Consider the following 25,689-nt stretch of genomic DNA (forward strand, 5'->3'; position numbering starts at 1 on the left):
CACAAAAAAAAAAAAAAAAAAAAAAAAAAAAAAAAAAAAAAAAAGTGTGAGAGAGGACAGTCAGAGGCATCTGCAAGAGTCTTGAGCAGAGAGAGAAAGTAGATTGATCATGGCCAGAGCTATCTGAGAGAGGGGAGAATAGCAAGGGATAAAGAGTAGAAGAAACACAGTGAGAGAGGCTGGAGAGGGAGTCAGAATGACCAGGCTGTAAGAAGGCTGGGCGGGGGGAGGCAACTAGGGTGCTAGCAAGGACTTTGGAATGCTGAGAGGCACTGTAGGTCTGCATGAATTGGATGGAGAACCATAGGTCCCTTTCTTGGAGGTGAGGGAAGTGGTTCCTTTTGGTAGAATGGCCTCACAAGTTCCTGAGGAATGCTGGCTTTTGTCTAACTGCCAGATGTTCTCCTACAGTCCAGGTTGAGCTGGGCCTAGACTCAATTTTGGACAAGTCAGTTGGCCTGCCCTTTTAGGGAACACCTGACAGCCACCCATTGCATCAGAGCCCCAGGAGGGTGGTTCTAATAGCCTAGAGACACAACTCTGTTTACCTAACACTTGGGGGTCAGTGGCCACGTGGTCCAGGGCAGGAACTGTCCCTCTCTTATTCCACCCTGTGCTAGCCACAGAAGAAAAACAGTTCATTGGTAAGATGCTGTGAGGACTGTTCCCTGGGTTTCTTACCCAGTGATCACCCTAGCTAGATTTGGTTAGTGCATTTTAAAGATTTATAAAGAAACAGCCACCTAGAAGTGTGTGCCACAGTCTAAAATGTTTACAGAGAAGATGTCTCATCCTGTGCTCTAAAGTAAAGTGTAGAGGCTTGTTCATGCAGGAGACTGGACACCATTGTGGTTTGGTTTGGAAGGCCTCAGCTTTCGCACTGTTGAGAATGACCAGTGACCTTGGACAGGAGATGCTGTTGTGAGACAGGGTCTCACAGTCCAGCTCAAGTTGGCTTTGAATTCATCCCACCCTCTTGCCTATGCCTCATGAGCTTGGGATTACAGGTGTTAGCCACCATGCTTGTGATCAGGGTCTCTCTCTGTGCCACTGCAGACGAAATCTTGAGCTTTGTACATGCAAGCACTGCACCATGGAACAATGTGACTGTGAAACAGGGACCTTGTCATGTGGCCCTGGCTGGGCAGCCTCTCACCAGGCCTGCTAAGTTACATGATTTGGGGCTTGGGAAACAGATGGCTTATTGATTAAGAGCACTGGCTGCTCCTCCAGAGGACCAGCTTCACAGCTATGAGAACTCAGTAAAGCCACCATGGACTACCCTACCCCATGGGTAGAAAGAAAAGTTGGGGAAATTCAAGATTGCTATGGTTATCGCTTGGGGCATAGAGAATATAGCAAAAGGCTGGGAAAGCTTCACCAGTCTCTGAAGAGACTGGGAGGGAGCCTGGGCCAGGGTACGCTTTAATAGGAAACTAGATGCCCGTTGCCTGTAGGAACAGAGAAGGGAAGTAGTGACTTCCTGACAAACAGAAACCGGCTTCACAAGGTTCCAAGGAATACTGTTTAGGGTGCTTTGGCTTAACTCAGAGTCTGGCCTGAGCTGAACCAGACTGTCACTTTAGGGACCCACTTTGGACATAACAGCAGCCATCTGTGACTCTGGTTCTGGAGGATCTGATGTCTACTAGCCTCTGTGGGTACTGCATGCATGTGGTACATAGAGATACACACAGGGAAAAAACCCATACACATAAATCTTTAAAAATTCAAAATTTTAATTATATAATGAGACTTTTCTTTTTCTCCTCCCTTTCCTTACTTGGTGTAGTAGGTGTGATTTTGATCTGTTGAGTCTCTTTTTGTTCTAATGTAGTGCATAGTAATGATCGTGTGAAGAAGGTCACGGTAATCTCAGCTTTGTGTACAGACATCTAAACCAGCTAGCCCTGTCTCTCAAACAAGTTAAAAACCAAAAACTCGCCGGGCGATGGTGGCGCACACCTTTAATCCCAGCACTTGGGCAGGCGGATCTCTCTGAGTTCGAGACCAGCCTGGTCTACAGAGCTAGTGCCAGGACAGGCTCCAAAGCCATAGAGAAACCCTGTCTCAAAAACAAACAAACAAACAAACAAACAAAACAACAACAACAACCTCCCCCCCAAAACTCTTGGACAAAAATACACACCCTTCATTCTCAACCAAATCAAGCCAAAGCAAGAATCCAAGCTGGTGGTGTGTTGAGCTGTGCAAACACAGCACAGTGGCCTTGACCTCCCAAGTGTTGGGTTATAGGTGTGTCCCTCTACAATTCTCCCTTTTCTAAAAGGGTCTTCCTCCTCAGCTTTCCTGCCTGCTCCACACTTCAGAACTGAGCCTCCATCTTCTTGTAGGATGTTGTGATTGATGTCTGGGTCCTCTTCCAGACTATAAGCTCTATGAGAGCATCACAGCCGTTTGCTGGCTCTTTACCCCTGTGCTGAGCACAGGAAGCTCTGGTAAAAGAACACATGAGTGGTCTGACTGGGCTCTGTGGTGCTGACTCCCAGCCCATGGCTTATTCTGTTTTAGCCCCATCTAGACCTTGGAACTTGAAGAGCTGTGATAAGCCTAAGACCCTGTCATGCAGCTACATTTTTTCTCCTTAGACCACTGGATGGGAATGCCTGCCTCCCCCAGGTGCATGGCTGGGCCCCACTGCATGTGCTCCATGGAGATGCTGATGCTGACACTGACGTCCTCTTCCCTGTCAGTGGAGTGGGCTCCTATGTTGCAACAGGTGAGTGCTTCCTGTCCTCTCTTCTCCAGTAAGAGATTTTGCTCCAAGGACCAGATGGGGGATTTTCAGTTATCTGTACAGGTAGGAATGGAATCTAGGAGATCTGGGGCTCAGGGCAAGCACAGCTTGTGGACACTCAGAAGTAAGTAGTAGCTTAAGGGGTCTCTTATAGAACTGGGTGTTTACAGATACTCTGGCTGAGAGCTCCAGGGTGAAGTGGTTGGCAAGACCCTAAGGGGACTCACATGCTTGCCCCAACAGTTTGTTGCTCAACTTGGCCATATTAAAGTTAACAACAAATAGTGACCATTATTTTGCACTTGGGAGATGCACCTGGATCCTGTAAAGGCTCCTATGATTTTTCTCCTTTCTCTGCTGTGTCTACATTGGCACTGCCTATTGGTGATGGTTTAGAGATGGTCAGCTTATCTGAGGGCATTTCTCAGCTCACTGAAGCATGTGGCCTTCTAACCCTGCATTCCCATTGGGTCTGACATCCTTTAGATTCTTTATCCTCACTTTTTAGCTTTTTTGTTAAGTTGAGGAGTGTATTGACTCGTTTTCTATTGCTGTGATAAAACACCATGAAAAGGAGCTTATGGAAGAAAGAGTTTGTTTTGACTTTTGGTTCGGAGGGGTAAGAGCCCATCATGACGGGAGGCATGACAGCATGCATGATGACCACCAGAGAAGGAAGTGGAGAGCTCATGTCATCGTCCTGAGCAAAGAGTGGAGAGAACCATCTGGTAATGGGTAAGGCTTTACATTCTCAAAGCCTGCCCAGTGCTGTACTTCCTCCAGCAAGGCTACACTCCCCATAGTCTCTCCAAACAGCACCACCACCGAGGATCATGTATTAAATACCTGCACCTCTGGGTGCTAGGTCTCATTCAGACAAGTACAAGGACTGACTGCCACATACTACTGTGGTCTGATATGGTAGACTTTGGAATCCTTTGGGAAGGCAGCTTTATTCTTGGCAGTCGAGATGCTGTGGTAGTTGACAGGTGGCTGCATCGGGTCACATGGCATGTGGGGTGCAGGGTATTCTTTGTTCAGCATTTAGCTTTTCTGCTGAGTATATGGTTTTAGGCCATGGGATCAGAAGGGAAATCCTACCTGAGGTTTTATGTTCAGGGAGGAGACAGAGGGCATCTTTATTTGTGGCAGCACTGAGGATTGAGCCAAGGCCTTGAGCACGCTATACATGTGCCCTACCACTAAACTATATCCTTATTAATTTTTATTTTTATTTTACTTTATTTATTTTTTTTCTAGATAGTGTTTCTCTGTGTAGCCTTGGTTGTCCTGAAACTTGCTCTGTAGACCAGGCTGGCCTTGAACTCACAGAGATCTGCCTGCCACTGCCTCCCGAGTGTTGGGACTAAAGGCGTATACCACCACTGCCTGGTATTTTTTTTTTTGTAGCTTTTAATTAATTTTTTTTCCTAAGATAGAGTTTCACTGTGTAGATCTAGCTGGCCCAGAGCTTACCATGTAGATGGGCTAGCTTCAAACTCTCAGAGATGTCCCTGTCTCTGCCTCCTGAATGCTGGGATTAAAGGAATACATCAGTAGCCTTTAAAATTCTTTTCAATTTTGTGTGTGTATGTGTGTGCCTACATGAGTGCATATATGTTATGTGTCCATGGTGGCCAGAAGAGGGCATTGGATCCCCTGGCACTGGAGTTACAGGTGACTTTACCTACTCAGGGATCTTGACAACCCAGTAGTTTTTTATTTTGGACAGTGTTTCACTCTGGCCACTCATGTTGGCTTTTACCAGCTATCTATCTTCCTGCACAAGCCTCCCAAGTAGCTAGGGTTCCGACTTGTACTAACAGCCGTGGCCCGGGCTGTCTTTTCATCCATAACCTGTGTAAAGGAGAAATGTATAGAATGTGAATGCTTTCTGAATGCTGCCGCATCCCATGTGTCTGACTGTCACGTCTTACCAGGGCTGTGTGGTGTGATGGTTTTTTTTTTTTTTTTTGCTCTTTTGGGAGGCTCGCCACCCAGCTCCCAAATAAATCACACATGGAGGCTTATTCTTGCTTATAAATACCCAGCCTTAACTTGTTTTGTTTCTTGCCAGCTTTTCTTAAATTATCCCATCTACCTTTTGCCTCTGGGCTTTTCCCTTTCTCTATTTCTGTATACCTTTTTTTATTTCTTTCTCTGTGTCTTACTGTGTGGCTGGGTGGCTGGCCCTGGCGTCCTCCTTCTCAATAAGTCTGCACCTTTTCCTTTTGTCCCTGTTTGTGCCTGTTCTTTTACTATCAGAGGAGCTATGGAGAGCACAGTCAGACTGCATCATTCCTGTGCTCCAAACCTCTGCCTGCACTTGGGGTACAGTTTGCTGTCATTGCTGTAACCATTAAGTGCCCAGCACTGGTAACCTACTTCCTCCCACTTGCTGCTCCCCTGATCCCTGTTGGCCTGCTCTGCTTCTCACTTGCTCCTCCCACTTTCTGCACCCTGCCTGCGTCCCTCAGATGGTCTTGTTATGTAGCCTTCCCTGGCTGGTCTGGAACTTATTATATGGGACCAGTCTGGCTTTAACTTGTGGCAGTCCTCTTACCTCTGCCTCCTGAGTTCTGGACTAGAACACGTAACTTTCTTGATAAATAGCATTTTTTAAATAAAATTTTCAACACATATCTTTTTTGCACTACCTCTTTCTCAGAAAGGTCAGGCTTCATGTCCCACACTGTGTCCCCTTGCAGAGCTGACCTCACTGCTCTGACGTCAGTGACTAGAACAGTTCCTGTTCTGTGAGGTTCATAAGTACAAGACCATGTCAGTCTTCCGTCATGACCCTGACCTTGACATTGGCCACTACTGAGCCCTCGGTTGGGGTACTGAGAGAACCCTTACTGAATGGATGAGCAGATGGCACAGATGGTGGAGAGATGCTGCAGGGCAAAAATACACAGTGTTGTGAGATTGATACCCATACAGAGGACACAGGGCAGACAGAGGTGCCTAGGCAGGAGAACCAGGAAATAAGAGGACAAACGTACTTCAGCTCACTTTGTGAGCTTGCATGCCGAAGTTAGGAAGACTCAACTCAGTGCCAGGCTTCACTTGCTAACTCTGTGAACCTGATAAGTCAGTGAAGTCCTTGAGTCTGTTTCATCTGTGAAGTTGGTGTAGCCTAGAGCATAGCATTGCCCAGCGTTCATGTTCTAGTCCTACCTCCGCACACATGATAAAGATGGAAGTAGCTGTTGTTTCAGAGAAGGCCCAGAGGATGACACAGCTCATGCTTATGTGCCTGTACATCTGGCCCACCACAGTGCAAGCTCATATAGATATATGTGCCAGCCACACAGAGGGGCTGGTGTGTGGTCAGTTAAGCAAAGTCAGTGCTGCATCTGGAATGTGGGCTGGGTGTCAGTGGCCTTTTTTCCAGCCATGCATTTCCATTCATTTTTGTGTGGTGTTGGAGCCTTGGCTTTGCTTTGTGTATGGCTGAAATCATGGCTGAATTTCAACAGCATGGATGACTGAACTGAGGTCTCCCACTGAAGGGTCCTTAGAAAATGCCAAGCCTTCTAACCAGAAATGTGCTGTGATATGATTAATAAAAACCCAGAGACAGACATTGGTGTCTGTCAGAAAAGCAAAACAGCCAGCCACCTCTACTTCAGTCTGAAATGGTGATCTTGCCTCCTGAATCCTCAGAATGAGACTATGTGTCAGAGCGCCTCCTCCCATCTTATATTCCTCTCTAGTGCTGGGATTAAAGGCGCACACCACTACTGCCCAGTTTCTATGGCAAATTAGTATGGTTGGGATTAAAAGTGTGTGTCACCACTGTCTGTAAGGCTGACCAGTGGGTGGGGCTGTTTTATTCTCCGAACTTTAGACAAGCTTTATCTATTAAAATACAAATGAAATATTACTACAATGTGCCATTGCACATGAGCCAAGTGAGGGATAATTCAGGTCATACTGGAGATTTTGGATATTATGTTTGTCAGCTTCCTGTTACTGTCACTGTAACAGAATACTTGGGACAATCAACTTATAGGGAGGAAAGGAATAATTTGGCTCACAAGTTCAGTGATTTCATTCCATGTTCAGTTTGCTCCATTGTTTTGGGCTTGCAGTGAGGCATCATGGTTAGGAATGAAAGGTGGAGGAAGCTGCTCACCTTATGCTGACCAGGAAAAGCAGAGATCTGGAAAGGGCCTGGGCATCTGATATCCCAGTGAACCAGGTCCTTCTCTTAAAGTCCCATTGCCTCTCAGTATCATGAACTGGTGATTAAGCTGCAGGCCTTTGCAGGACATGTAATGGCAGCAGATCCACCTGGCCCTGTGGTGGCCCGCAGGGCTGGTGTCCCTAAGCTGTCAGCACAGTCAAAAGTTCAGGTGGCTGCTGGGCCTGAGGAGGTGTCAGCAGACATTTCTGATAACCAGAAGTATGGAACCAGGATTTAGGGCTGAGATCTCAGCCAAAGGAGAGAGTTTGAGAGTTGTCCTCTTGAGAGGTAAGAGTATAAACTATAGAGTGTAGACTGCAGGGTTCCAAAAGGGGCAGGGGTCAAAGAAGTCCTGGTAGCTCACATATGTGATCCCAGCACTCAGGTGGTCACGAGAACTGTTACAGGTTTGAGGCCAGCCTGAGCTACATAGTGAGTGCCAGGCCAGCTCAGGCCATGGTGAAATTCTGTCTCAAAACAACAACAATGTAAAATTTAATTATGTTACATAATTGCGAACGTGCACATGCTTGTAATTCCAGCAGTCTGAGGCTGAGGCAGGAAAAGCTTGAGTTAGAGGCCATAAGGAGAAATAAGACTTGCTGAGCTGAAGGTGAGGAGCAGGGACTCTGCTGTAACCACACTTTAACCACAACACTAGGGAGCAAGGAGGAGTCCTGGGATGGAAACCAGGCTTGCCGTGCTCTTGGGCTGCTGGAAACAGTTGGGGGTGAGTGGAATGTGCAGTCCCTTAAGCCTGGCAGAAGCAGAAGCAGAGGCCCAGAGGCCTGACTCGGAAGTCAGAATGAACAAGGGTTCCCTTGAGTGACGCTGTGCAGCCCCAGGCTTGCAGATCCTGCTCTGTTTGCCTGGAAGGAGGCCTGAACAGCAGCTAATATGTCTGCGACAATTAACGTTCTTTTCCTATTTGCTTTAGAGATTTGTGGACTCACTTTTTGGAAATACCTTTCCCAAATACTTAGTGGCTTTTGTGGAAAACTGCAGACTTTACTAGTGGTGAGACCCTGCTGCCCTCTAGTGTCCACTACAAGCAGGAGCAATTGGTTTAACAAAAAAACCAGATTCTGTCTTGGGCTCCAGATGTGGATTTTGAGAAAAAAAAGTCATATGTAGCTACTGGTGCCAAGCCTTAACGGTGCCCGAGCAAATGGAATGGGTAGTAGAAAACTCCAGTGTGTACGTGGAGAGAGTTGGAAATCAGTTGATGGAGCAGCTGAGCACATGGTCAGGAGAAAATGGAGCTGAATGTCAAGCCTTACCTTCTTGGCGTGGTTTCTCACAGATGCCCCTGTGGGAAGCCTGGAGAATGGGGCAGGACCAGAGGACCATCTACTCCCAGAGTCCGGCCTTCGGTACAGGTCAGTGTCAGGACTGTGACGTGCTGTTTATATTTGCATTTAAAGAGAGGTGGGGCCTGTTGGGATGGAAGGCCAAGGCCTGACCTCATCTTGGTACTCGTTTGTGCAGTTGTCAGGGTCATAGATGGCCATTTCACACAGATAAACTGTTCTGTGACCTAGTGTAATAGGCAGGAGGCACTCAGTGGTGGAGTGCTTGCACAGTGTGCAAAGAGCCCAGGGTTCCACCCCCAGGAGAGGCGGCCACCCTGCCTCATCTGCACTCCGCCTCCTCTCCGCCTCTGCTGCCACACTGTATCCCTTCTCAGCCCTCCTAGTTAAAGCTCCTTAGTAGTTGGTAATGGTGTCTGTCAGCCCTGGTATTACAGGCTATTTAGGTTATGGGGAAAGGTGTCATAGCTGTCAAGTATTCAGGCTACTGCCTGGCAGCTTGTAAGTGTAGAAAGCTTATCCCTTCCTTGTTAAGAACAGCAGCAGCAACAACAACAAAAAACAAATCAAAACAAAAATACCAGCCAGCCAAACAACAAAAGCCCAGACAGAAAGCTAAGGTGCCCAGTGTCACTGTTGTTTACAGAGGGGACATAGCCACCGAGGTCTCCTAACATCACCATCATCTGTTACTCTTATTACCCCCTTCATGATTTTAATTAGGTGTATTGAAGTTATCCATCTGTATGCCCAACCTAGCCTCAAGGTCAGGGGTCCTGACTGCCCCATACTTGGCTTGGTGTCTTGTTACTCAGAACAGACAGGATTCTAAAAATGACATGCTGGGGTTTCCGGTAAACTCCAGGCTCACCTGCAGTAAGGAGGAGTGGCTGTCTTGGGGCAGCTGCTTTCTGTCTTTCCAGTAGATTCCCAGGGATGTTCACCTGTGAGTGTTGCAAGCACTGAACTTGTGTATTTGGCCAAGTATAACATCCTTCTGTCTGCTTTCTCTCAGTGTGGAAGCCAGTTCTCCAGGCCGAGGAAGCCCTCTGAGTAGCCTGTTACCATCTGCCTCAATGCCCGAGTCCATGACAGTTCGTAAGTACTTTGTGAGTCTGGCGTGTATGCCAGCAGTGTCTCTGTGGTTATCCCTGTACTCTTGTGGGCTTGGCTAGCGGGTGTGAAGGTGGTGAGTGTGTGCCTGTTGTGTACTGTCGGATCCCGTGACCAGCTTGAGGTGCACGGGGTGTGTTTGCTAATGGATGGAAGGTACCTCCTCTGCCTTGTGGTTTCCAAGCTGCCTCCTGTATGTAGCCAGCTGCAACTCTTCTAGCTGAGTTTCCCTGTGACTCTGAACTAGTCGAATGACCAGATGGTGCTAACCATGTCCAGCTCTACCTTCCAGAAGAAGCCTTAGAGACTCAGTGAAGAAGGGTGGGCATGAATGGTTTTATATCGCACACACACAAGTCAACAATTGTTCATCAAGGCAGACTCTCTATGACTAGGTCAGCAGGTTGAGGGTGGGGCTGGGGCCCCTGACTAGGTTGGCAGAGGGGGTTAGTGTGGGACTCTGTGGTCCTCAGAGGCCAAGGTTGTTTCTTGTCCTATAGACAACCTAGTTGTTTTCTTTGTTTAACCAGCTCTAGCTGTCTCATTTCTACCAATGGGGCAAGACAGTCACCCAGAGAGGTGTTACAGGCCCTTGTAACTGCATCTCAGGGTGCCATTTCTGCTTGGGAATAGTTACCCGAGGGACATAGAAGCATAAATATGCCATGTCACCCGGATCTTCACCTCTGGGCCGTTCTGTTTGCACGTGAGCACTTTTGTCATTGGGGTGCTTCATGTGTTTTCTAACACTTGCTGTTCCTGGAATGAGGCCCAGCATCCCAACTGCTCCCCCCCCCCAAAGGACCTAACAAGCAAGGTGTTTTAGCTATCCTAATATCTAAATGGACTTCAAATCAAAATTTTCAAAAGAGACCCGAAATGACACTTCATACTCATCAATGGAAAAATCCACCAAGATAAATGTCTTAGTGAGGGTTTCTATTGCTGTGAAGGTACACCATGACCACAGCAACACTTAAATAAAATATTTAATTGGGGTGGCTCGCTTACAGTTTTAGAGGTTCAGTCCATTGTCATCATGTCAGGGAGCTTGGCAGCATGCAGGCAGACATGGTACTGGCTCCATTCAATCAGGAGGCAATAAGAAGCAGTCTTAGTGTCACACCTCAAAGCCCTTCCTCACATTGACACACACCTCCAACAAGGCCAAACCTACTCTAGCAAAGCCCTGTCTCCTGGTAGTGCCACTCCCTTTGGGGGCCATTTTCTTTCAAATCACCACAACAACATTTCAGTCCCTAACAGCCATGCTCCAAATGCTAAGGCACCAACATTTGTAAAAGAAACATAGCTTAAATCACATATCAACCCTCACATATTCATAGTGGGAGACTTCAATACCCCACTCTCACCAATAGACGGGTCATCCAGGCAGAAACTAAACAGAGAAGTGATGGAACCAACAGACACTGTGACTCAAATGATCTAATAGCTGTTTATAGAACATTCACCCAAACACGAAAGCACACACCTTCTTAGCACCTTCAGTCTCCAAAATTGACCATGTAGTTGGTTGAAAAGCAAGTTTCATTAGGTACAAGATAATTGAGATAACCCCTACATCTTATTAGACCACCACCAATTAAAGTTAGATTTTAAAAACAACAGAAACACCAGGAAGTCTACAAACTTATGGAAAGCAGATAACTCTTTACTGAATTGCCACTGGGCAGAAAAAAAGAAAATAATTAAAGATTTCATAGAATTCATTGAAAATGAATTCACAACATACCCAAACTTATGAAGCACAGTGAAAGCTGTGCTAAGAGGAACGTTCATAGCACGAAGTGAATACTAAAAAATTTTAGAGAGATCTTATACGAGCAACTTAACAGCACATCTGAAAGATCTAGAACAAAAAGAAGCAAACACACCCAAGAAGAGGAGAGGACAGGAAATAATCGAACTGAGAGCCGAAATCAATGGAATAGAAACAAAGAGGACAATACAGAGAGTCAATGAAGCAAAGTTGGTTCTTTGAGGAAATCAAAAGATAAACAAACCCTTATTCAAACTAACTAAAAGACAGATCAACAATATCCAAATTAACAAAATTGGAAACAAAAAGGGGATATGACAACAGACATTGAGGAAATCCAAAGAACATTAGCTCATACTTTAAAAACCTGTAATCCACAAAATTGGAAAATCTAAAAGAAATGGACCATTGTCTTGATAAGTACCCCTTATCAAAATTAAGTTAAACAACTTAAATAAACATATAACCCCGAAGGAAATAGAAGTAGTCATTAAAATATCCCAACCAAATAAAGCCCAGGGCCAGACAATTTTTAGCATAGAATCTACCAGACTTTAAAAGAAGAGCTAGTGCCAGTACTCCTCAAAGTATTCTACAAAATAGAAACAGAAGGAACATTACCAAATTCATTTAATAAGGCCACAGTCACCCTGATACCCAAATCACACAAAGATTCAACAAAGAAAGAGAATTACAGAACACTGATACAAAAATACTCAATAAAACACTTACAGACCGAATCCCAGAACATATAAAGAAGATCATCTACCATAATCATCTAGGCTTTATCCCAGAGATGCAGGGTTTGTTCAACATATGAAAATCTGTCAATATAATCCTCCATATAAATTGAAAGAAAAAAACCCACACAATCATCTTATTAGATGTTGAAAAAGCCTTTGACAAAATCCAATACCCCTTCATGATAAAAGTCTTAGAAAGATTAAGGATACAAGGCACTTACTTAAATATAATATAAATATAGTTTCAATATAAAAGGCAGTTTACAGCAAACCTACAGCCAGCATCAAATTAGAGAGAAACTCAAAGCGATTCCACTAAGATCAGAAACAAGACAAGGCTGTCTACTTTATATCTATAAAGTACTTGGAGTTTTAGCTAGAGCAATAGGACAACTGAAGGAGATGAAGAAGATACAAACTGGAAAAGAAGAAGTCAAGTATCGCTATTTACAGATTTGATAGTATACATAAGTAACCTCAACAACTCTACCAAGAAACTTCTACAGCTGATAAACATCTTTAATGAAGTGGCTGGATACAAGAGTAAGCAATAATAATAATAACAACAATAATAATTATAATACCCCTTCTAATATACAAACAACAAACTGTCTGAGAAAGAAATGGAACACCCTTCATAGCAGCCATATAATATAAAGTGTCTTGATATAACTCTAACCAAGCAAGTAAAAGACCTGTATGACAAGAACTTCAAATCTTTTAAGAAGGAAACTGAAGAAGATATCAGAGAATGGAAAGATTTCCTATGCTTGGGCTGGAGAGATGGCTCAGAGGGTAAGAGCACTGGTTGCTCTTCCAGAGGTTCCGAGTTCAATTCCCAGCAACCACATGGTGGCTCACAACCATCTGTAATGAGACCGGTGCTTTCCTTGCCCGCAGTACATTGTATGCTTAATAAATAAATAAATCTTTAAAAAAAGATTTCCCATGCTCATGTATCAGTAGGATTAACATAGTCAAAATGGACATCTTAAAAATAATTTTCAGAGTCAATGCAATCCCTATCAAAATCCTAATACAATTCTTTACAGACCTTGAAAGAACAATACTCAATTTCATATGGAAAAACAAAAAGCCTAGGATAGCTAAAACAATCCTTTACAATAAAAGAACTTTTGAAGGTATCACCATTCCTAATTTCAAGCTGTACTACAGAGCTATAGTAATAAAAACAGATTGATCAATGGAATCAATTTAAGAACCCAGACATGAATCCATGCACCAGTGGATACTTGACAAAGAAGCCAGAAATATACAATGGAAAAAATTCAGGGTGAGAGCTGGTGACGTGTACCTCCAGTACACCACATCCCCATCTACTGTGCCCTTAGCTCACTCCCATGTGCCTATGGTTTTCTGTGGCTCTCCTGTAGCTGTTACCACCAGTACCTGACAATCTGTGGACTAATCTAGATGATGATTGGTTTGTTTTGGACAACAGGTCTGAGGGGAAGGGTACTGTGCAGATTTCTGGAGACCCCCTCCATACCCTCTTTTTCTAATCAAAGGTATCCATCGTGTGTGTGTGTGTGATTTATATGCACATATATGTGCACCGAGCAAGAGGAGGATGTCAGATGCCCCGCTCTCTCACTTCCCAGCTTACTCTTTTGAGAGAGTGTCTCAAACTGAACCTGGGGTAGGCTGTGGTCAGTAAGCCCCAACAATCTTGTCTCTTTGGTTTTCTTTTTGAGTCTTGCTATAGAGCCATCTTCTTGCCTCAGCGCTGGGATTACACTACGGCATCTCAACCTTTCCTCTTTTTTTTTTTGTTTTTTCGAGACAGGGTTTCTCTGTAGCTTTGGAGCCTGTCCTGGAACTAGCTCTTGTAGACCAGGCTGGCCTCGAACTCCCAGAGATCCGCCTGCCTCTGCCTCCTGAGTGCTGGGATTAAAGGTGTGCGCCACCAGCGCCCGGCTTCCTCTTTTCACATAAAAACATGGAAGCTTAAGGGTTAACTAACTTGGCAAAGCCTTCCAGCTGGCATGGTTGCTAAGTAAGTGGACACCTAGTCTGCACAAGGCATGGTTGCTAAGTAGCTGGGTGGGGAACTGGTGATGGACCCGTGTAGACTGAAGTTTCTGTCCCACCAGGTCCTGCAGCTATTCAATCCCAAATAAACACACAGAGGCTTATATTAATTATGAACTGTTTGGCATATTAGCTCAGGCTTATTATTAACTAGCTCTTACAACTTAAATTGGTCCATAATTTTTATCTATGTTTAGCCATGTGGTTTGGTACCTTTGCTTAGTAAGACATTCTCAGCTTTCTCTGTGAGTGGTGACTAACTCTCTGCCTTTTCTCTTCCCAGAATTCTTCTAGTCTGGTTGCCCCACCTATACTTTCTGCCTGGCTACTGGCCAGTGTTTTATTAAACTAATACAAGTGACAAATCTTTACAGTGTACAAGAGCATTGTCTCACAGCAGACCTGGTCTTCTAACTCCAATTCTGTAGGCCCAACAGTTACAGAATCCTTAAGGAAATGAAATTCATTGTCCTCAGCTGTGGGACATATAATAACATGTGGCCACCCAGGGTAGAGAGCCTCAAACTTAGTGGGCTTACTTTTTTTTTTTTTTTTTTTTGGCTTTTTGAGATAAGTTCTTGCTGTGTAGCTCTAATTGTATTGCTGTGGAGCCTGGAATTCCCTAGGTAATCAGGCTAACCTCAAACTTGTCATCATCTTTGGGCCTCAACTGGAGAGATGGATTTATAGGCATGTACCACCATGTCTGACTTTACTGTTGTATATCCAAGTGTGTGTATGTGTATGCCTGTGAACCTCAGTGTGTGTATGTGTGTACCTGTGCACCTCAGTGTGTGTATGTGTGTGCCTGTGCACCTCAGTGTGTGTATGTGTATGCCTGTGTGCCTGAGTGTTTGTATTTTGGCGATGACTTGCTGTGTACCCCAAATTATTATGACATTCAGTGTGTAGCAAGTGTCACTATGGTGAATCCTCCTGCCTCAGCTTTCTGACTTTGTCTTGGATGGGTTGGGAATCAGCAATCCACTTTATAGGAGAGTTGGTCCACTCCATTGTCAAACCAGGCAGCACTTGGGATTGGAATCTTGTCAGCTGTCCAGAAGCTGTAGGGGAGGTTCCTGCTGTTAGTTCTTTAGAGGCAGACCATTGCTCAGGAAGGCTGCGGCCCAGGCTGGGGACTGGGAGAGAGGGGATCTGTATGAACACCCACCGTCCTGTTGCCTGATGTTTAAAGCTCATGTGAGGTGTGCCTGGGGTGAGGGGGTTCTAACGTTGCTTCTGGATGATGTCTAGGACTCTGCCTTCCTTCCTGTAGCCCAGGAAGATGCTCCTGCCTCATTCTCCCAAGTGCTAGAATTTCCTGCACGTGCCTTGTAGGAGCCCATCTTGTGAATCCATTCTAAGTATTTAAACCTCAGTTCCAACTAGTCCCAGGGCTGAGCCTGGTTCTGGAACTGTCTGCTCTCACACGTCTGCCTGCTTCTCTTTGGCCTCTGTTTCTTTAGATTTCCAGTCTTTCCAGAAGTTCTCTGGGGCAGTTGCAGATGCCCAGATAAAGAAACTGTTTCTGGAAGCTCATAAGCTTCTGGAATGTTCTACCCTCAGAGAAAAGCATCCAGGTCTGTTAGAATGACACTATCATCCTGAAATGTTTGTGTTGCCCTGAAGTCCATATGTTGAAATGCCGATTCCTGGTGTTGTGGTATTGGAAGTGCAAGCATTAGGGAGGGCATGAGGTTGTGAGGGAAAAGTCCTATGAAAGAGACCTCCAAGAGCTCGCCAGCCCTTCTGACCGATGAGGACAGTGAGAAGACGTTGAACGAGACTTTCTAGATACCAGTCCTGGAACCTTGATCTGGGATGCCTCGCTCCAGAGCTGCCTATGATGTCTGAACCACCCTCCAGTAGGCTGACTGTCCCTGGTCTGCCACCCTTGTCATATGGTATTGGTCCTCCAGTGAGCCCAGCTCCTGGGGACAGGCAGCGGCAACTCACTGCTGCCCTGGGCACCCCAGATGCCGCTCAGTACAGAAGGAAGAAGACAAGGGCAGGGGGGAAGGGGGGAAGGGGGGAAGGGGGGAAGGGGGGGCTTTAGTTCTGTGAAGAGTTTGTGAGTTCCCGGCCTCTGCTGGCTGTGGTGGAAGGAACCGTGGCTTGGGGACCTGGCTTTGTTCCCAGCTTTGATAATGGCTTCCCCTCAACCTACCCACTTCTTGGTTACACCAGCTGTGGTTTTCCCACGCTTGTCATGATCCTTGTGTTCTTATTGGCAGCAAGATAGAGCCGACGCTGCGGAGTCTGTGTCTGTGGTGATTTGCTTATGCCAAAGGAAGCTGTCTTTGTCTCCCTGCTACTTCTCCTTGCCCAGTGGTGGCAGTTGTTGATATAAATGACTTTTATCAGGTGGTGTGGATGAGCGCATTGCCCTTGGTCCATACAGCCTCAGTGCTGAGGCTAGAGTTCAGGGCTTGGTGCATGCAAGGCAAGCACCCCACAGCTGAGCTGCAGTCCCAGTCCAGTCCATAGCTCTCCAGATCTGGGCTAGCACAGGTGAGTGTGGTCACTAGGATGGAAAGTAGCAAAATGATGGTGGTCTTGGTTGTGTTCGCGGCTTCCGTTTTTTCCTCCTCTTTTTTGAGACAGGGTTTCTTTGTGTAGCTTTGGAGCCTGTCCTGGAACTCACCCTGTAGACTAGGCTGGTTGATCTCAGACTCACAGAGATTCTCCTGCCTCTGCTTCTGGGATTAAAAGCATGTGCCACCACCATCCAGCTCTATTTATTTATTGTCATGGGGCTTTGAAAAGCTACTTTTCTTGGTAAAAGACAAGTACAGTCATATGTTCACGTTTAGTGGCTAGCAGTGCAAACCTCAGTACGGCCAAGATAGCATCAGGGCTACTGGAATGTGAACTATGATTCTGTTCAGGTTTTATTCGTCCTTTACTTTTACAGGGTTGAGAATGTCAGTGAGTTGAGAGACAGCCACTATATGCATGTGTGCACATTTGTATGCGCACTGGACAGTGTGCACATGAGCAGCGTGTACACACAGAAGATACTACCCGATATGCTCAGCATTTGGGAAACCAGCTCAAATGTTGGGACCTCTCTAGGAGGCATGGTGAGGTTGTGCCATCTGCCTGTTAGAAAAGCCACCCAGAGTGGGTGTTTTTCTACTATTTAGGAGATACTTCTACCTCCTGTTTAGCAGCTGAGTTTCTGTACTATTGAATTAATTTTTTTTTTATTTTGTTGGAATATGTGATGTGAGCTGAGTTGTAAGGAAGCAGCCTTTCTTCCTGTTGATGACTGTAGAACGGCATTGCAGCCTCCTCACCACCAGGGGGCACTCTGGCAAAGGTGTGTAAAATAGGGCTTACTCCTCTGGTAGGATTGTGAGGGTTAAATGCATCCATGCAAGAAAAATACTCAAAAGAGTGTAAATTACATTTTGAAAGGACAGTTTTGGAAAAAGCATCTCAGATTTGCAGCATGTTAAATATTCAGTAACTTAAAGACTGGTGCTACCTTTCTCAAAGAATTCATTACTGGATAGCTATTCCAAATACAGTGTCCAGGCCTCCAAATGGGCAACCGTTCAAATGGGCTGACACAATTTCCTGTTTTACTGGAACCATCCCTACCATGCAGGCCTCTGAAACTCCCTTCCTGGGTGTGAAACCGTAATCGTCTCCCCATTTGAATGGATGTGGTTCTCAGCTGGGATGATTGCAGCTCCCAAGGGGTATGTGGCCATGCCTGGAGACACCTGGGTTTCCTTGCCTGGCCTGAGGGTTCTCTTGGCAAGGCACGGCTGTGGCTATGGCAGCAGGCTCTCTGCATGTCTGCTGTCCTTGTGTTGGGGGCAGGGATGCGTCTGAGTGTGTTGAGAGAGACTCAGGAGGAGAGATGGCCTACTGGAAGGACAGGCCCTAGGAGGTGTGCACCAGTCGTGTGGGTGTTTGGTGTCTCTTCGGCTCTGTGCCCTTGGCCGTGAACCATGAAGATGTCCTGGCAGCTGCAACTGTGGAAGGATGAACACCTGTAGAGTGGTCCAGACGAGGTGCTGTGTGTGTGTGTGTGTATGTGTGTGTGTGGAGGGCTGCACACACACACACACATGGGGCGTGAGGCTCATAGTGCTGTTTCTTTTTCATTAGGATGTAAGCTCAGTGAGACTCCACCTGGTGGACAGTCATTGCTGTTTGCATCCCCTTGGTTCCCTTCATATTCATTTTAACAGCTGACTTTCTATACTCCTGGGTTAGTGTCTTTGAGAGCTGTAGTGAGCCACTCAAGCCTTTCTCCCTGGTGTTGGTGACAGAGCCTTTCTTTAACCACCAGGGGCCACTGTAGCCTTTCCTCTCTCCTTGCTATTTGTTCCCCCCTTCCTCATGGGGGTTTGCGTCTCAGTTGTGGATGTGCAGGGCTGGTCCTTATTTCAGCAGTTGGGGGGCGGGCAGAGGTGATGGTGCAGGGGTGATGGGGCAGAGGGGTAGGGGTGATGGGAACAGGGGTGATGGGGACAGGGGTGATGGGGACAGGGACGATGGGGCAGAGGCGATGGGGCGGGGGTGATGGGGGAGGGGTGACGGGGTAGGGGCAACGGGGGAGGGGCAACGGAGTAGAGGTGATGGTAGCAGGAGCGATGAGGCAAGGGCGATGGGGGCAGGGGCGATGGGGCAGGGGCAGTGGGCAGGGGTGATGGGGCAGAGGTGATGGGGCAGAGGTGGTGGGGGCAGGGGTGGTGGGGGAGGGGTGATGAACCCGTAATCTTCTCTACCCATTTAAAGGAATGTGTTTCTCAACTCGGGTGATGGGGCAGACCTTTTCCAGGTGTGCCCATAGCTTTTGAAGGGGAGGAGGGGAGTCTGGGGTACTTTGGAAGGGATAAACTACTAACTAGAAACTGTTTCTCTTTTGCTTTTTGCTTGGCCAAGGATATCTACGTGGCTTTTGAGTCTTGGTCATTGCCTTCCTTTTCTTTCCTGGGGCACAGAGTGTTTGACTTAGAGAGAAGGAAGACAAGCAACAGATTGCTGCCTGTTCCTTTATTACTTTAGATGTTGAGCCGTGGCAGAGAGGGCAAGAGAAACAGTTTGTTCCTCATTGGCCTCGCTAATCAGTCTGTTCTCCCCTTGATATCATGGAAAGGGATTTTCAATCTCAGTGAGGCAGACAGGCTTGTTACCTGGCAACACTGTTCCAAACATTGGACCTTTTGAGAAATGGAACTAAGGTGCACTATGGGACTGACTCGGAAGGTCAGTCAGTCAGGGCCCAGCACAGCCCAGGGCTTGACTGAGGGTTCAGTGATGAGATTGTAGGATCAGCGGCTGTTATGTTGATTCTAGTGCAAACCCTGGGTGCCTTAACCACATGGACTGTGTCTGGGTAATACAGCATTAGATAACTCGTGCTGGAAACCTGCTTTCCTTCTGAATCTTGTTTCCTAGATTATAGACACGCCTCTCTTAATTCTCATCCACTCCCAAAGGTTTGCTAAATGTCTCTTACAGAGTGAGCATTGTTCTAGGTACTAGATTGCTACCACGTACAAACTCTGTGCCTCAGTTTCCCCATCACTTAGATATTCAGGACGAGACTCTGATAGTTGCTGTGAGGACTAAGTGAGGCAGTCTGTGACCGTGAGCTCAGAGGCTGTGCACTCTGCCTGGGGGCATCGTCAGCTCCTGCCCACAGAGAGTGCAAAGACTGGAAGTGAGACATGGTGGAATGTGAGCCACGAGGGGCAATTGGACAGGGAGTCCTATGGGAGTGGCACAATGGCTTTGTCACCAGTGAGCACTAACTACCTTCTTGTGACTTTGAGCCGTCTGTCCCCCTCAGGAGTGAGTCCCTGAGCAGAAACTCCTAAGAGGAGTCTGTTGAAATAAAGAGCGGCGGGGCTGCGTCCCCAACACCCCGGCCGCTTGGCTAGCTCATGCCCGAAATAACAACACACAAACTGTATTCATTTAAGAACTGCTTGGCCCATGAACTCTAACCCTTACAGGCTAATTCTCGCACCTGGACTAGCCCATTTCTAATGATGTGTGTAAGCACCCCAAGGTGCGCTTACTGGGAAGATTCTAGCCTATGTCCATCGTGGGTCTCAGCTTCATGCGTGTGTCTCAGAGCGCAGAGCTATCGCGTCTACCCAGGAGAGCTGAGCATGGCGTCTCTGCACCAGCAGAGATGTCGGGTCTCTCCGGGAGCAGAGCAGAGTCTGACCTCACTTCCTCTTCCGCCCAGCATCCTATCCTGTTTATTCCGCCCACCTATCTTTTAACCTATCAGGGCCAGCAGTTTCTTTATTGCTCAGCCAATGAAATCAACAGATTGATATATGACACTCCCACATCAGGAGTCCAAGGTTCTGCACTGTCATTTCCTGCCCAGTACCTGAAAGCATAAATGCCTCTGACCTGGGGCTGCGTCTGATGTTTCCTTACTGATGCTGGGAGTCAGGGGAAGGAAGTTTGCAGAGAGGGGAACCCTGGCTGAGAAGGGTAGGGTACAGAAGCAGTGTGAGGGTGAGTTTCTGAGTTGTAGCTCTGCCCTGTACCATGGGCACTGAGGGGTGTCCACATCCTGTCACCATTAAGAAACATTGAGGAGATGCTGTCACCCTGGCAGACTGCAGAAAGGAAGGTTCCCAGGGGCAGCCACTGGTGTAGCAACACAGCCCATGGCCATAGAGCTCAGAGTCTCACCAGATACTTTGTCCAGTCTTCTTCAGGGGCATTCTTCCTTTTCTTCACCCCTTATTGAATGGGCACAGTATAGGGACAGTCAGTGGTGTTCTGGTGGAGGAGGTAGGCATCTGGGTTTGAACTGGTTGCTGTCCCCCTCATCTGAATCCCGCTGGCCAGTTGTGCCTCTGTTCCTGTTTCTACTTTCTAGAACTTTTAGCATTTGGTTTATCCTGCTTCTCCTCTTAATGTCTGACCCCCAAAATAATTGTAACATTTGCTTTGGTGGCTCTGATTGTAGTCATTTTCTAGGTGCCCTTGGTGATAATGGAAACCAAGTAGACTCTCTCTGTGTCTTCTTGTTTCCACTTGTTCTTTCTTGGTGATGTTTTTATAATTATTAATGTATTCATCTATTCCTGGAGCCCAAGTGTGTGATTATAACCCTTCCATAATTATTTGATAGAAGGTGAACTGTACTTACAGAACGGATCTATTCATTCCAGGTTCCTGTCTAAATAGCTAGTTCCACATGTGGCAGGGAAGAGAACCAGGGCCCATGTCCTTGAGGTCATGGCTTTCGCTGGGTTCCAGCCATCTGCGAGCAGTGGATTTTGTTTGAAGAGCGTCCTGTGACATTTCTGGTCCTAAGCACAGGAAATGGCTCTCCAGGACAACCCTGCTCAGGGTCTCCCTGGCTAGACTGTGCAGGCCCACGTGGTTTAAAGGTGTCTTGCTTTTCTCTTTGTCATTCAAGTGGTCTGGCACTGTGGCTTCAGTCATAACCTCTGGCAGTCGGCTGTGGGCAGGTCCACCATTCTCACATACTGTACTAAAATATTCTCCGCTGTGGAAGAGTTGACGCCATGAGCACTCTAGTCTTGTATATGGTGTGTGTGCACCCTATTCTGAACACTTCTCCTTCAGGACAAATGCAAAGCATGCTGGAGACCTGCCCTGCACTGTTGCCTCCATGTCTGCCAGTCTGTGCCAGCCTGCCTGATGCTGCAGACGTGTGGAGCTGTCTCTGAGAAGAGCTCTGCGTGCATGTTACTAAGGCTGTGTGTTTCATTTGCATGTGCTTATGTGTTCACATGCATGTTGGGCTAGAGGGCAGTCTCAGCTCTTGTTCCTCAGGCATCATCTACCTTGTTTTTAAAAAAATTCTTTTTATTCTTTTTGTGATTATAATTATGGCATCTTCTCCTTGCCTTTCTTTCTTCTAAACCTTCCCATATTCTTCTTGCTTTCTTTCAAATTCATGGCCTCTTTTTTTCATAATTGTTGTTACATGCACACACACACACACACACAATAGATAAATATGCTTTTAGGACCAACCATTTGGATTTGAATAACCAGTTGGTTGAGGCCTTCTCTCATCCACATTAGCATGTTCACCTTGTTTTCTGAGCCAGGGTCTCTGATAGGCTAGATTGGCCATGCAGTGGGCCCCAGGAGTCCAAGTGTCTCTGCCTCCCCAGTGCTGGGATTATAAGCACTATATAATATTATATTATATTATAGTTATATATAATATAATATATATTATAAGCACTATAGCTCTTTTGCTTTTTGGGTTCTGGGTGCTGGCTCATGTCCTTGTGCTGCTGACTGAACCCTCTCCCTAGCCCCTTACTAAGGCTTCTTCCTGCTCTTCCCCAGGTTCTCTACACAGGAAAGAGAAGGTGATTTGCTCTGGGAGTTTGCAGGTAGTCAGCTTCCATCTTCAGAACATGTTCACAATGAGGGCGGGTTACCATGAACCTGAGCAGGAAGAAGCCATGACAAATACACAGAAGCCAACAGCAACCCATCCATCAATCCTTACTGAAGCTTAAACATTTAGAATAAACTAGGCTCTTGTTTAGTCTTGCAGTGGTGATGCACAGAGGAAGATGACTTTCTTCAGGTGCTGAGTTGATGATGGAAAACTAAGGAGATGGAAATGGTAGTGTTCGTGGTTCTGAGGACTATTCCCAGAAGCCCCTACGCTCATCAGTGCGGCCCGTCACCATGATGAGCCATATTACTCAAAATGGAATGATTACCCCGGAGGAGAGAGTTTTGCAAATATCTCGTGGTGTTGGTGTTTAGTCAGTGATTAAACGGAGAAGGTGGGAGCCAACCTTATTGCACAGAGAGCTCAGCCGTGGGTGTCCTGTCAGCCCTGCGTGGGAGTTGATGAAAACTGATTGCTTTCCCCCTGCCATCCGTCTTCACCAGCCTCGGCTCCTCCGGAGGGACAGAGCAGATGCCTCCATCTGAGCAGCTGAAGGAGGAACGAGGCTCAGAAGCAAGACTGTATGATGCCTGCTGCCTTCACTGGGGACCTGAGGTTCTTGGTTGATGTAAATTTGTTTTGCTTATCCCTGGCCAATACTGTTGCTCAGGCTGTCTTGGCAAAGGTACCAAGCAAGTAGCACTGGCAAAGTTAGTTGAAACTTTTATTTGGGACATAGTCCCCTAGCATTTGGGTACTCTGAGTCTTTGCTCCCTCACTTTTTAGGTGTTGTATCACCTGGTCTCATCCTTAGCCCAGGTGGATTTCTTGATCCTTCACCCCTTAGGCTTTTTAGTGATACCTCCCCTATCTGTTCATGTCTGTACCTGAAACTCAACTCAATGTTTGGTCTTTCCTCACATGCCTCCAGGCTCTCCGATGACAAAGGTCAGAGGTCAGGGATCATGTCTCATTTCTCATGCTTGAGTTCATAGATGCTCCTTGAATTATGATAGCTACACCGTGATGGCATACACATTTAGTAAGTCTAACCTACCAGGGCCATAGAATAGTGGCACAGCCTGCAATTAATTGCCTGACTGCTGCCCAGCATTAAGAGAAACTATTGTATGTTGTAATGCTACCCCAGAAAAGCGTCAAAAATTCAAACTCGGACCTACACTTTCTATTGGACACGTGTTTGCCTTTGCACCATTATAAATCAGGGCCCATCATCAGCACCTTGTCCAGTAACGGGCACCTTGACAGTGTTAGACAATTATTGATGAGGTGAGCAGCTGAGAATCAAGGCGCTATGTAGAGGGTGAGTAGCCTGGATGATAGGTTGCTGCCAGGCCTCTGCTGGTGTCCTGACTGCCTGGCATAAGCTTCTCCTGGCATAGGCCTCTGCTGGCATAGGCCTCTGCTGGTGTTTGAGCTTCAGTCCTTAGCATGTCTCTGCAGAGAGTTGGTCTTTGTTCTATCAGGAGTTCTGATGAGGAGTAAAGAAATCAATTCAAGTGATTGGATTAGAATTTGACCAAGAACAGCCAACAGCCCCAGAAGGAGACTGAGAAATGTTTTAGGCAATATCCTAGAAATATTAGGAAATTCTTAGAAAAACAAAGGAACTGGGCAAGGTCAGTATGGTGCCATAGAATCTTCTTGTTTTTGTTTTTGTGACAGGGTTTCTCCATGTAGCTCTGGTACTATAGATCAGACTGACCTTGAACTCAGAGACCCGTCTGCCTCTGCCTCTTGAATGCTGGGACTAAAGGCGTGCACCACCACTGCCCAGCTGGTTTCTTGTTGACATATCAACTGCTGTTTGCAGTACTTGCAGCAGAGGTGGCAGGAGGGTCCTTCCAAGTTCAAGCTCTTCTTGAACAGTCCTTAAGACAGAGAAAGCCTTCCCGGTGGCAGGGGGATTGACTGCTTTTATCTCAGACTGGCATTCTTTGGGAAGAGTGGAAGAGAAGAAAGATTGAGAACGTTTGTCTTTATGTTGTGGCCAGGCTGTTGGACTCAACGGCCCCTCCTCATGGGAAGTGTTCCAGTCACTGTAGAAGGTGCCATCACTAGGAAGGCAGATGAGCAATGAATGCAGAGGAACCAAGCTGGTAAGCAGTGTTCCTCCATGGCGTCTGTTTAGTTCCTGCCTCCAGGTTTCTCCTCCTGCTATGGTTAATCTGATAGAGGAGGTTCCTGCTGTTCCAAACTCTGTATCCATTTTCAGCAAAAACAAGAGAGATGGGGGAGTGTTGGCACTGTCTTGTTAGCAGGAAAATGAAAGTCCTCCTCTGGTCTGCTTCACAGATTTCCCCTTGGGTCTCACAGCCTTCCTTCTCAAGGGAAACTGGGAAAGCAAGCATTAACCTTTTATCATGTAGGGTGGCAGGCAGCAAAGGAGAACGGGAAGTCCATGTGTTACAGGGTCAGGTGACAGTTTCCCCTGGAATAAAATGTACCAGCAGCTGAGGGTTGGGATGAGGCCAGGCAGCTTTAGACAGGAAAGTCTGGTAAGAGGCCTTCCCGAGAACCTGGGAAACAGGGAGAGTGTCTTGTTTGTGTGCGGCCTGGGAAACTGCTGCTGAAAAGCCACTGAATGGGTGGTCATTTGTTACAATGTGGAAGGGCCGAGGCGACAGTAAGAAAGAAGGAGAGCTATTAAGTTAACGAACACTAAAAGTCACTAGTTGTTCAACTTCTAATTACACTCTTGCACCGTGTCTGACTCTGAAAAACCGACAATTCTTAGCTCAGAAGGAAAGCTATGTGCACAGCACAGAGAGGGTACAGGTGCCTGGATATGGAACACTCTCCTGCTGCACAAGGGGAGTCCTGGCTGTTCCACCCACGGTGCTGGAGGCCATCAGAGTGTTGAGTGAAGTACATTTGGCTCTGGGCAGCCAGATGACAAGCTCTGAGTATTGAAGGCTCCTGTGGGGGTCCACTGTTTCCTGGCAGCTGTGCTCTGCATGTTTGGACTTTGCTTTGTTAGCTTACCTCACCACTGAGATACACACCTGATAGGACAATTTAAGGGAGATCCCCATGGGACGGAAGAAGAAGTGCGATGGCTGGGGAGGCCCTGTCCATGGCAGTGGGAACTTCTGGCATGGCTTGTTCACAGTGACCAGGCATCAGAGAGCTGAGGTGGGAGCCAGACAGCTACTAGCTGTAGGGCCACCCACAGTGATTCACCTCTGCCAGCAAGACCATGGTCACAAAAGTTTCACCTCCCCAAGCAGTGCCACTCCCTGGGTTCCAAGTGTTCAGACACATCTGCCTATGGGGGACCTTTTATCTCCAAACTACAGCAGTGGGCCTGCTTTGCCTCTACTTTGAGTCTGACCAGCTG

General features: G+C 46.7%; 1 protein-coding gene across 3 annotated transcripts in view; it reads left to right on the plus strand.

Annotated features, from left to right (window-relative positions):
• The window catches only part of LOC126497976 (sorting nexin-29), a 356,924-nt gene that overhangs the window by 7,022 nt on the left and 324,213 nt on the right, over positions 1 to 25,689 (plus strand). For all 3 annotated transcript variants that reach the window (XM_050136295.1, XM_050136287.1, XM_050136280.1), the window contains exons 3-5: positions 2,610 to 2,740; positions 8,254 to 8,329; positions 9,276 to 9,358. In XM_050136295.1, the coding sequence (XP_049992252.1) occupies positions 2,610 to 2,740; positions 8,254 to 8,329; positions 9,276 to 9,358 (290 nt within the window). The remainder of the gene's footprint in view (positions 1 to 2,609; positions 2,741 to 8,253; positions 8,330 to 9,275; positions 9,359 to 25,689) is intronic.

The sequence above is a fragment of the Alexandromys fortis genome, unplaced genomic scaffold (assembly GCF_014885135.2).
Source record: "Alexandromys fortis isolate MF-2015 unplaced genomic scaffold, M_Fortis_MF-2015_v1.1 scaffold_29, whole genome shotgun sequence".
Classification (NCBI taxonomy): domain Eukaryota; kingdom Metazoa; phylum Chordata; class Mammalia; order Rodentia; family Cricetidae; genus Alexandromys; species Alexandromys fortis.